The sequence below is a fragment of the Rhagoletis zephyria genome, unplaced genomic scaffold, assembly GCF_001687245.7.
Source record: "Rhagoletis zephyria isolate East Lansing unplaced genomic scaffold, Rhagoletis_zephyria_1.1 Rzeph_scaffold_03516, whole genome shotgun sequence".
Classification (NCBI taxonomy): Eukaryota; Metazoa; Arthropoda; class Insecta; order Diptera; family Tephritidae; genus Rhagoletis; species Rhagoletis zephyria.
The window spans coordinates 16,907-29,600 of NW_016160599.1; the positions used below are offsets into that span (position 1 = coordinate 16,907).

The 12,694-nt window shown below is 35.3% G+C and overlaps 1 protein-coding gene across 1 annotated transcript; it reads left to right on the forward strand.

Moving 5' to 3' along the window:
* Positions 1-1,516: 1,516 nt before the first annotated feature.
* On the forward strand, positions 1,517-12,488 carry LOC108369153 (pancreatic triacylglycerol lipase-like). Its single transcript, XM_017624159.1, has 5 exons — positions 1,517-2,320; positions 9,806-10,071; positions 10,599-10,760; positions 10,837-11,479; positions 11,565-12,488. The coding sequence occupies exons 1-5, from the start codon at positions 2,203-2,205 to the stop codon at positions 11,984-11,986; spliced, it is 1,611 nt and encodes a 536-aa protein (XP_017479648.1). The 5' UTR covers positions 1,517-2,202; the 3' UTR covers positions 11,987-12,488.
* Positions 12,489-12,694: the final 206 nt, after the last annotated feature.

Consider the following 12,694-nt stretch of genomic DNA (forward strand, 5'->3'; position numbering starts at 1 on the left):
TAAATCGCATTTTATACTAAAGTTATAAATAAAATGCCTTCCGATGAAAAATACAAGTGTTTGCATTAGAGTGGTCCAACAATGCGTGTGAAAAAGTAAAGTCGGAAATTTAATGCTCTTGCTATTAAAATTCATTTCAAGTGAATAAAGTTCTGCTAATAGGATTGATAATGTGAACTGTTTATTATTTATCAATTACTTACTGAAATGTGTTGCTAAGTATGGTATGCAAAAAATCCCGTTTTTCGACAGAAAATCCCATCCGCTCAGCTTTTCACCACGAGTGGTGAATGAGAGAGCTCCTTTTCTAAGGCTTTTGTGATAGAATAACAAAAGTCTTTCGAACTAACTTGCCATCTGTCTTTGATTTGTCTTACGAAAGACTATTTACTGTCTTTTTAATGAAAAATGTTTGGAGTTGCTTGTTTTGCCAAACTTACGTGTCGGGCAATCGATTTGGATACCAGGTCACGGAGGAGGGGAGAGAATTGAGGAAGCGGACGGGAGAACTCAGAATACAAATAATAACAAGGATAGAGAAGAATTGCCAAAAAACCATTGCACGACGGCAAGCCAAAAGAAACTGATGATTGTCATGGGCAACCTCACGGAAAACTGCTGATTGAGAGCAGGTTAGAAATCTATTCACATAACCCCGTCGCTTGTACGTTTCGGCTAAAAAGACACCATTACACCTGCTTGTTGACTGTGGTGAGAATACAGGAACAAGTCTGCGCGCAATGTGGCCAAGGGCTAAGCACATACACTCCCTGCCAACAAAAGTTCTTCTAGACTCTCTGGGGATTGTAGGACTGAATGAGGTATTGTGATGAGTGGAGGGCATAACAGATGTTAAGGTCGCTGTGTACACCTCTTTTTAATTATCTACGCTGTATTATTTAACAACATTGAATGATTAAATTAATGTGCCTTAAAGGGATAAGTAAATCTTTTGATTCACCAAAAATGCCGTTGAAAGAAGAGAAACTCAAGAATAGAATTTCTTTATTTTCATCACACTCCTTCAGGACTGATCAGTCTTTAAAATGATACTAAAACGAAGCTGCGCACAAGTAAAGATATTAACTTGAAACTTGAATGTACCTATTCAAGTGAAACAGGGCGTATGTATGAGCTAGTACATATATATATCTGCATGTAAATTTATTTGCACTAACTCAAATTGCCATCTAACTTTACGCACAAGAATCAAGATCAGTTACAGGCATAACAGTACCAGCTATCAATGCGATTTCAACAACAAACCTGCATGTGGCTACATATGCATATGTATGTATGTAGTCATTATCAACCATGAATAGTTCGTCTTGCGCACCACTCGACTCCACACTCCTCACCCCACACCCCACCAACGCCGCCCCAGACCACACCACACCACTCCAACACACATCACATAGAAATGGAAGCCGAAGAACCAAACCGATCACCATAGAGCGCCGACTCTGTATTATCAAAAACTTTATGTCTTCTTAGCGGCTGTCTTAAAACGCTTGCGAGCTGCTAGCGGCCTTACGATCACTTACGATCGATCGGTTCGACTTGGTTTCGCAGCAGAAGATTGAGCGCGTCACGGTACACGTACATAAATATCAATAAAATTGCCGCAACTCCGCTAATTCGATTCAGTATTGCGGCGTTTTTCAAACAAGACAGATGAGCTTAAAAGAATTGGAACCAAAGTCGACAACGAATGGACGAAGCGAAAGTTGAATAAAAAAAAAGATTTACATATAAACAACATATATAAATATTTCTATACATAAGAAGGAATAAAAAACAGCGCTTAAAGAACGGAACGTGAAGAGCTGACTTAATGATAGAAGATTTCATAATTTATGTACCTGGTATAGAAAAAATCAGCGCATTAAAGAAAATAGACTTTTGCTAAAACAAAAGTGAAGACTGTGTACTTTTTCGATTGCACTTCTTGAAAATAATTAAATTTTAATCGCTTTATAGTAATGTGTAAAAATAAGGAAAAAATGTGCTGTGAATAATTAATTCGAAAACTATTTTTGGGTAGTGATCGTTGCATTGCTAAAATGTAAATAACTGTTAAAATAGCAACAATAACATAAAAACTAATAAGGTTGTAAGAAGACATAAAAATAAGCAAATAAAAAAATAATAATTGATAGTGAAATATTTACTAAAGAACAACAAAAACACAACAAACTCAGAATGTACATATCAAACTCCACTGGTGGTCTAATGCTACAGACGATGCTCTATTTGGCAAACCAGACCAGTAGAGCTGCAGTGAATACCTTAGTCGATCTGCCGCCATCACAGAAGAGTGGTAAGTTTTTTTATTAATATGGATTATGCCACACCTACATACATACATACATATTTGCGGAATTTATAGCCTGCCATAAGCAAATGCACATAAAGATCTATAAGTACAAAGCTCAGATTTTTATCGGCTGCGGTTGTGATGAGTTTTAAGTCTGCGGCAGATCTCATTTTTAAGCGACTTCCAAAAAAGGAGGAGGTTATCAGTTCGTCGGAATATTTTCATTTATTTTTTTATTTTTTTTTTTTTTTATTTTTTTTTTTTTTTATTTTTTTTTTTTTTTATTTTTTTTTTTTTTATTCTTTTTTTTTTTTTTATGTATGTTACCGCATAACTTTGGACCACGTCAACCGATTTTTAATTAATTCCTTTTGCATCGGAAAGGTAGTGTCTCAGAGGTGGTCCCATACTAATCTGGTTAAGATCCGATCAGTGGATCATGAGATATATATATATATATTTTTTTTATATGAGAAGAATTGAGGTTTTTTTTGCTAAAAATTACTTGTTTTTATGAGCATTCCTTCAAGACGGAAAAATGTTTCGAAAATATCGAATATGAACTTCTAAAACTTTTGTGAAAGTATTTTCGAACTTGTGTTTAGAAATTTTAAAACAAAAATGCATTAGGGTGGACTTTCAAATGTCAACATCTAAATTTTATATGGGGCACTACCAGAGCTGGGTCGTAATGATTCCTTTAGGAATTAAATTACTGCCAATTACAGATTACAAGGAATTGTAATTAGGAATCAATTCCTTCAGTCCACAGCAAAGGAATCGATTACTTTTTCAATTCCTTGAAGTAATTTCAAATGTAATTGGGTTTTTCTTTAATTCCATTACAAGGAATTTCATATTGTAATTGGAATAAATTACGTGCTAGTAATGTAATTTTTTTTTGCAATTCCTTTGAAAGGAATTGAAAATGTAATTGATTTCTTTTCAATTCCATTACCTGGAATTGCAAGAGTACTTTAGTTTTTCCAATTACTCAAAGGAATTGTAAAAGTAATCGAGAAACTGAAAGTTCATTCACGAATATACAATGTGGAATTTTTGTTGTGGTCAAAGATTAAAATCGAAAGCACCATTGGACATCTTCTATGTATATCTATATATATATAAAAATGTTGTGTTCGTATGTCACGGTCATCAAAACCCGAGAACGGCTGAACCGATTTGAATAATTTTTTTTTTATTATTCGGTATAATACCAGAACCAATGATATCGCAAAAATTTGGTGGGTTGCCACCTATTTTAAAATTTAATTAATTTAAAATCAATGAATTATTACAATATGGGTATTAAGTTAAAGAGGTTTAAGAAAGATAACTGCTGGAAGTATTTTTGACGAGGGTGGCCTCCTATTTGAAAATTTAAACTCAGTCAAATTGTTAAAAAAAATGAAATATTGCCATGTGGGTGTCAAACTAAAGAGTTTTAAGAAGGCTTACTGCCGAAAATATGTTTGAGGAGGGTTGCCATCTGTTTGAAAATTTAACTAAATTACATTGATAAAATAAATAAAATATTACAATATGGGTATCAAATTAAAAAGGTTTGAGAAAGATAACTGTTGGAAATATTTTTGAGGGGGCTGCCACCTATTTGGAAATTGTAACTCAGTTAAATTGATAAAGTAAATGCAATGTTGGCATGTGGGTGTCAAACTAAAGAGTTTTAAAAAGGCTTACAGTCTACCATGAACACTTCCAGAAATATGCAATATGAAAAGTTCGGTTTATATGGGAGGTGCCACACGCCATTCTCCAACCATGCAAATTTTTCTCCATGAGTATGGAATTGGTCTTATATATGTATATAGATATCACCATACCCAGTTCTAGTCCTCTACCACAAATATATGCAGTTTGAAAAATTCGGTTTGTATGGGAGGTGCCACGCCCCCTTTCTATATCGAAACTTTTTTTAGCTATAACCATCCTTGGAAAGTCTGCAGTAGATTCCGAAATTTCAAAAAAATCGGTACGGCCTTTCTCGAGCTTTGCGAACAGAAAAAAACGCCTTTCAAAATATATATTAGTATAGACTAGCCAAACTCTGCTTGTTTTGCGGGTTAAAACACTACTACCGATGAAAATCGATGGATAAATAAACAAGTTTGCAAGGGTTAAGTGAAAGTGCAATAATTTTTTGTATGAAATACTAGCAGGAAATTTAACAAAGCTATTGCAAATCAACAGTAAAAAATTTTTTTGTATAAATTTTTCGATTACTTTTTAAATAACTTTGAGGAATGGAATTGGAAAAAAAATCAATTACATTTTCAATTCCTTTCAAAGGAATTGGAAAAAAAATTACATTTTCAATTCCTTTCACAGGAATTGGAACAAAGAAATTACATTACTAGCACGTAATTTATTCCAATTACAATATGAAATTCCTTGTAATGGAATTAAAGAAAAAAACAATTCCATTTGAAATTACTTCAAGGAATTGAAAAAGTAATCGATTCCTTTGCAGTGAACTAAAGGAATTGAATCCTAATTACAATTACTGAGGAATCTAATTGTAATTGTAATGTAATTGCATTTACCCAGCTCTGGGCACTACTTTATTAAATAAACACATCTACAAATAATTTTTTAATTTAAAAAGAAAGTGTGGGTCGCTACCGAGAGTTTGAAAAGATCTAAATTTTTTTAAAACGCAAAAATTCGACATAATTTTGACTTTAGCCAGCTCTAACTCAGTTAGTTTATGAATTTATATGAATAAGTTTAAATAATATGCAAAATTTACCAGATTTCAATTCAAAATGTTTTAGAATTGTTTCTTGTTTGGCAGCAACCTCTAAAAATTATTTATAAAATTTTAATCTTTCGTGGCTGTCTTTATTGTTTATCTAGAACAAAATAAAGAAGTGCCCCATACAAAATTTAGATGTTGATATTTTTAAGGACCTCCCTAATGTGCATATGCACATAAATGAGGCCATGCGAGCAGAAGTGGCCTAACCGAAAAAAACTTTGTTTGTACTTACCTACTTAAAATAATCTCAAATGTGATTAATATTAAAATAAAAGTCGCGTATACCTTAATTTTAAGGTATGGAGCTACAAAGTGTAGTATCAAATAAAGTCTTTAAACGTTTGCTAAGTCTTCGGCCGAGCTTCATTCATATAAATACATACATAATTATTACTCAAACAGTAACCAGAACAAAATTCTTATACAAGCAACCAAAAAACCTCAAGCAGTTCGGCTATTCTAGGGACGGCAGGGACAATCTCAATACCCTGTATTACCGACTAATGTATAGTCTCCATCCCAATCGATAAGACATACAAAGTTGTTGATGGGGTTTATTCGGAACAGTGATATGCCTTATCATTCAGTTTCCGCCTTCCTGACTACTGCAGTTTTTTCAAGCTGAACTGATGGTTATCTCAAAATCCGCATCACTGGTACCGTGGGATACTATTCCTAGTCATGATATCTACATTTCCACTCACAGTCAGGTGGCTATTAAATCTCTGGAAAAAATCTTGCTGACTTCAAATGTAGTCGCTCAATGCCGCCGATTTCTTAACGAGATGACTGAGACATTAAGATAAATTACAAGGCTGACGAACTCCTGTCAGTATCCCTCTTCAAACATGTAAATATCTCCTGAATGAAAACTTCTTAGAAATTGTTAATGAAAGATGGCGAATGGAACCGACCATATGGCCAAAACACTCTGGCCAGCCATAATCGCTCAACGTCCTAAGTCTCACCTTAATTTCAGGGGGCAGGAAATTCGCACAGCGAATGGAGTTATTAGCGGCTAATATCTCTCTGATTGTTTTACATGTAGCTAGAGTAGGCGCACCCTGGAACGACTATTGTAGAAACTCCATGGATGAGGACGAAGAAGAAACCATTCAACATATTCTCCACCATCGCCTATAAAAGCACTATAAAATTTGAGAGCAAAAGCTTTCTTTAATGATCTCGTTGATCCCAAAACGATGGGTGTTAGAAGCCTATGCACCTTTTATGCTAAGGTCCATTGGGTAACGGTGATAAATGAAAAGGTCATGTGAGTCCACTTAGGACTGCCGCATAACCTAATCTAACCTTCAAAGTTATGACCGCAGGACCGGTAAAACAGAGCTCACCATATTCCTGATGCCATAAACTTTTATATAAATAGTTCTTAACTTGAAGCTACCCACTGACTTATAAACCAACTCCTAACCAGGTTCAAACAAATTTTTGATAAATTTTTTTTGACAAATTTATGATGGCCCAGTTAATCCGTCTGTGTATTTATACAAATTGAAAATTGTAATGTTTTCTATTCTACTTATCAACCTCTACTGAACTTAAAGGGTCAGCAGTGTGTTCTAAATTAGCTTTAAACCAGTTCCAAATTAATTCGTAAGTACCACCCTAATATACATATGCCAGCTCAAAGTTAGCGATAACTGAATAACTACTTCGCAACAAACTTGATTTCAAGAACTGGTCAAATTTGATCGGCAAATTACGAAATGTCAAAGTTAGCCAACACGGATATGAGCTTTTTTGTAAGTCGATTTGGGAAGTAAAATATGTAGTGGTAAATCTAGTCCAGTAAGGTAGTTAGTGTATTTTTTGCCATAATGTTCACCGTACCGCAATGCACCGGTCTTGCCTTAGCCGCTAGGTATCAATGCAGTGGTTCTCCATTAATTTTTTCAAGTTTCTTACTTCCTATATTCTGCCGCGCCGCCGGTGACTGCGTTTATTACTGGCCCCCCTCCAAAGCTATTGGGCGGCGACCGCGCTGCGCTGCATACCAGCCGCTTATTTAGAAGGTTCAATCAAACATTTTGTAATATGTAAACTATGTATGTATGTAATACGAAGTTAGTTAACCGTTTCTTTCACAAACATTCATAGCTGGTTTTGGTTGAATATTTTTGTTCAGGCTTTTCTGTGTGGCATTAATCAATAAGTATGTAAGTAGTTGGTTTGAAGATTTTTAAGTTATGCGAGGACGCACTGTTCAGTCAACCAAATGAATTTTATTAATGTTTTATTTACATACATATTTACTATAAACAAACAAAAGATATGTAAGGTTTTCACTTTACTCGCACCTAATGCATCTTCCATGTTTATGTCATTTTAATATTCAATGTCTTAATTCATCGATTTACGGGTAAATAAGTTTGCGGCTACAGGAGAAAATCGATATGCGGAACCATTAATTAATTACTTATTAGATATGAACATAAACTTTAAGTGGTTTGGATTTTTGATTGCTTTCAGTGTGTAATCAAGGCCTTGTAAAAATATAAAAAATATTAGAAGAAAATTCTATTAAAATACATTGCATTGATTTGCCCGCTTTTAAACTTTTTATTTTTTACATGCGGCAATCGGAAGCTGGAATAAAATGAAAACAACTAAAAGAGCTTCCTGGTTATGTTTATTAAAAAGATGAAGATTTTTACATGCAAATGACGATTTTCGATAACCAAACTGGCGATTTCTCACTTCAGTAACCTGGCAACACTGAGTTACAAGCAGAACTTCCTAAGAATTAATCCATTTAATAAGAAAAGTAATATTATATATATTGCTGACAATTTTTACCTAGAGTATTCCAGTGGGTTTTACTACAATACGGAATCAGTTTTTACTATCTCTTAAGAAACGAATAAGTAAATAGGCATACAGATAATCTTGGTATATGTACATATATATCTTCCTCTCAATGCTTTCGCTAGCAGAACTTTTTTTATAAATATTGTTACTATCCGCCTACAATAACATTAAAACAAAAAAAGGTTCATATAAAATTAAATCATCGCAAATCTCCGGGAAAGTCACTTTGCCTGCGAAAGTCATATTATTTAATTAAAGCCAATATATTTAGTATGTAAGTTAAAGCTCATATTTTGCTATATAAACAACACAGACCTAGACACGCATTGCAGTTCATTGAGTTCAAATTGTGTTGATAAGTAAAATGGCAATAAAGTTATTTTAATTATCTACATACATACACACATACATACATATGTATGTCTAGTATGTACTAAAAAGTATTAAAATCACTTCAGTCTTAAGTGAAATTATCAATTTTTAAAATTATCAATGGGACAGTTATGCAAAACTGTCATCGGTTATTTGCACTAGCAGGGAGCAGAGTATTTGAATATGTAATATGTATGTATTTACATACATATGTATATATATAGAAATTTCCAGCGAATTTTTTTTCCATGAAAAAATAATAGGATATACTATAGAAATTATGTTACTATGAGACGATGACGCGATCTTTGAAGTAGCACCAGTGTTGCCGGAACGTTATAAAAAAAAACCTATTTGAGCGTAAATCAACAAAAATACTTAGACAACTTGATATTTCTTCATAAAAATATACATAATATAATAAGATGAAAATGCAGATGTACTTTTTTTTTGCTTATACAACTTTTAATTAGTTTTAACAACATTGAACAGCTGATGGTTTGACAGTTTACCAGATATTACCAGGAAAAATTCTTCGTTTAAAATCGTGCAACATCTGACAAAGAGAATACCAATTTTACTCTCCCATTTTTCCCCTGCTTTGCCAGGGAACCGAAAACGGGAGAGCTTTCTGGTAAATTCTTGCTAGTTAGGGAACGCAACTATTATTTGGCAATAAAACATCGATAAAAGCTTGTCTTAAAATATTTTTTTCCCATTACTTGTTTTCTTTCTTTTAAAAAAATTTAAAATGTATTATTCGGTGCTTCCGACCATGGAAATGGATTCCTTCACGCAAGAACAGCAAAAATATATCTTTGTAAAAAGTTGACCCTCTATTTTTGAAGGTCTTTTTAAAAGTCAAGGTAATTTTTGTATCCAACGAAATTAAATTCTACATCACTCGGTTAAGCTTTAAAATGCCCTTACAGTTATTTTGTGGTCTGTTCTTATTTTTGGCATATTTAATTTTGTCACAAAAAAAGGTAATTATCCACACTGTGCGGCATCTCAAGCTCAATGCACTCATGTCAATTTGCCTCCGTTTTCTTCTTTTTAAAAATAAATCTCTCCTCCCTTATATTATTTCGTCGCTGGGATGGAAATTACCACTTGGTGACTTTGTTGTAAGTACTCAGGCAGCCAAGAGTCGAAAGCCAATCAATTGATATATCAGTGTATTCGATCTTTACTATATTATTGCTATCTGCTTGAGTATAATAAGTAGGACCGACATTCAACAGTACATATACAATATCGTGAACTTTGTGAAAATGATTTTTAATTAAATAAATTAATATACAACTTAAGAAGCTGTCTCATCACAATATTCTCAAAAGTATGATTGTCTGCCTGGTAATTAACTAGCCAGTTCTTTAGTAATGGACAGGATGTAATTACTATTTTACATCTACATCCATATAGAAAGCCTTCTTTTTTACCTGCAATCGAACATCGTTTATCACATAAATTACAAATAATTGTTAACTTGCATCCCCCTTACCTTTCAGATGTCAATGAAGTTAAATGTTATGGCGTTTATGGTTGCTTTCCATTGGATGGGCCATGGACTACACCGACGCGGCAGATCAACGTACATCCGCATAAACCTTCACAAATAGAGCCACATTTTACGTTGCATACGAGGCGGAGCTTAGATCAGCCGAAATTTATAGATCTCAATGATCCAGAGGCTGTGACACATTTGGGCATAAATCCAGAGGGGAAGATCTTCCTGATCTCGCACGGTTATATAGAAAATGGACTTGTAGAGTGGGTGAGTAACTACGAAATTTATTTTTTTTTTTGAGCATACAACTTCAGTAGGGTGCCTCACTAAAAAAGTTGCCAGTTTCTCATCGGATTTATTTTATTATATCTTAAAACTTCCGCAATAATACATACTCTAGAAAAATATAAAGATTTACTTGAGGTGGGGTGATTTGAAAATATGTACCTCCAGAAATCTCATTATGTTAGTTACGTTGATAAAATTTTTAAGCTTAAACTCTCCTATCATCTGAGGTGATTATTTGAAAAAAAAAAAAATATTTTTAAATAACTTTATTTACGCATAAAAGAAACTAGATTTTTTGTAGGTATTTTCAAATGGATCCAGCTTAAGTAAAGCTTAAAATTTTTGCGAAATATTCTGGCGAAAGTCTTAAAATATATGTAATATATAATTTTATAGTTCCAATGGAAAATCACTAACGATTTTTTTCTGTATATTTAGTGATGCACGCTAATGTGTTATACTTATACATCTACATATTAACTATTCAAAACTGTTCTTGTTTTTAGATGAAAGATATGGCCAAAGCTTTGTTGCACAGCGAGGAGGAGGGCAATGCCGCTGTCATACTAATCGATTGGGGTGGCGGCTCCAACCCACCATACGTGCAGGCGGTCGCAAATATACGGCTAGTCGGTGCCATCGCTGCACATGTCATACATATGATCTACGTAAGTGTACTTAAATAAAATAAATAAAAAATAATAAATGTATGCATACTAAAGTACAAATTTATCTTCACCGCAGGAGGAGCTGCACCTGCCGGACTTGCGCAATGTGCACTTCATCGGCCACTCGCTTGGCTCACACCTGGCTGGCTATGCCGGCTATCATTTGCAACGTGATTTTGGTCTTAAACTTGGCCGCATTACTGGCCTGGATCCAGCGGGACCACTTTTTGCCGACACTGAGTCCATTGTGCGACTAGATCGTTCAGATGCAGACTTCGTCGATGCTATACATACGGATGCAAATCCCTTTTTGAAAGGTGGTTTAGGCATTTTCCAACGTGTCGGCCATGTTGATTTCTACCCGAATGGTGGCTCGGAAAATCCCGGCTGTGATGTGCGACTGCAGGATTATATGAAAGGACGCAAGAGTTCGGTGTTCTTAAGCATGCAGGAGTTCTTGAGCTGTAACCATATACGCAGCTATCAGTATTTCACCGAGAGTGTGTTGAGCAAGTGTCCTTTCTTGGGCATCACATGTGAGTCGTATGAGGCGTTCAAGGAGGGGATGTGCGCGCGTTGCAACGAAGATGGCCAGCTTTGCATGCGCATGGGCTTCCACACCTACACGGACTACAAAGAGCTGTCGGCAGCTGGTGCGTTAGAAGCGAATAAGCCGCCAGTGTTGTACCTGACGACGGCCGATAAGAGACCCTTCTGTCGTAAGTGAAGTAAATTTTAAAAAATATCTCCAAGTCTTGTGTTTACTATTTTTTTTCTTAATTTCGTTTTATGTGTTTTTCGCAGGCAATCACTACAAGATTACAGTGCGCGTATCCGGTCACGATGAGAGCACGATGCATGGCGGCGAGATTGGCACCATCTCAGTGCGGCTGCATTCCAAAACGCACGGGAAAAAATCCAACGCCGAGCGTATACGTTTCTCCCAGAAGGCTATGTACTTCGAGCCAGGTTTCGAATATAGCGCCATGGTGTCGGGAAGGGATGTACCCGATCCGGCGCAACACGCCTCGGTTTTCTGGGAATATCAAACAAATTTCCTGAATCCACTCACATGGCGTATCCTCGCTTCGCCGCGTATTTACCTCGATTATGTAATAATTGAGTCGCTGGAGCATCCCGATATGCAGCTGCAATTGTGTCCGCTGAAAGAGAACCCTGTGATATCCGGCACAGAGAATATCATGCAGGAGAAGTACTGCCAGTGATTCCAGTATACTTGATAGTCTCGATATTTTCACGTAAAAATGCATTTAATTACGCTTACGAATTGCAACGCCCGGAAAACACAACAAACATGGCAAACGCAAAGGAAAGGAAAGAAAAGAAAAGAAAAGAAGAAGAAATTTCCCAGTTCGGCTGATTTCCGGTAGTGCATTTGGTCTCAAACCGATTCCACAACTTGTCTTGCGGCGACATCTAGTGCTTCGTTCAGGCAAATGGGACGCCGGTTATTTCACACAGATGTCGCCTGATAATCACACTAGCTACTGCACAAACCATTTGAGAAGAGTTTGAGCTCTTCTCTTCTCAGAGATAAAAATATACTCTTCTCGTTTTCGGAGAAGATTTTGAAGTGCCGTTCTCATCCCATCCGAATGTGTAGAGAAGGAATTGCTTGTTAGCGAAGCAATTTATTGATCTGCGCATTTTTATGCAGAACACGGAGCCTAAAAATATGTACCCCATAACTATGAGCAAAATGTAGACTTATTTATTTATTTTGCTTACAGTTAAGTGATACATATTGTTAGGCTTCGTTTTCTGCATAAAAATCTGCAGTCTATTGATGAGTGACCACTCCGAAAGGAGTGTGGAGTGAAATCATTTGTAGATACATATATACATATATATACATACTTACATCTGTATGTACATAATACATACATGCATCCATACATATGTATGTATAAAAA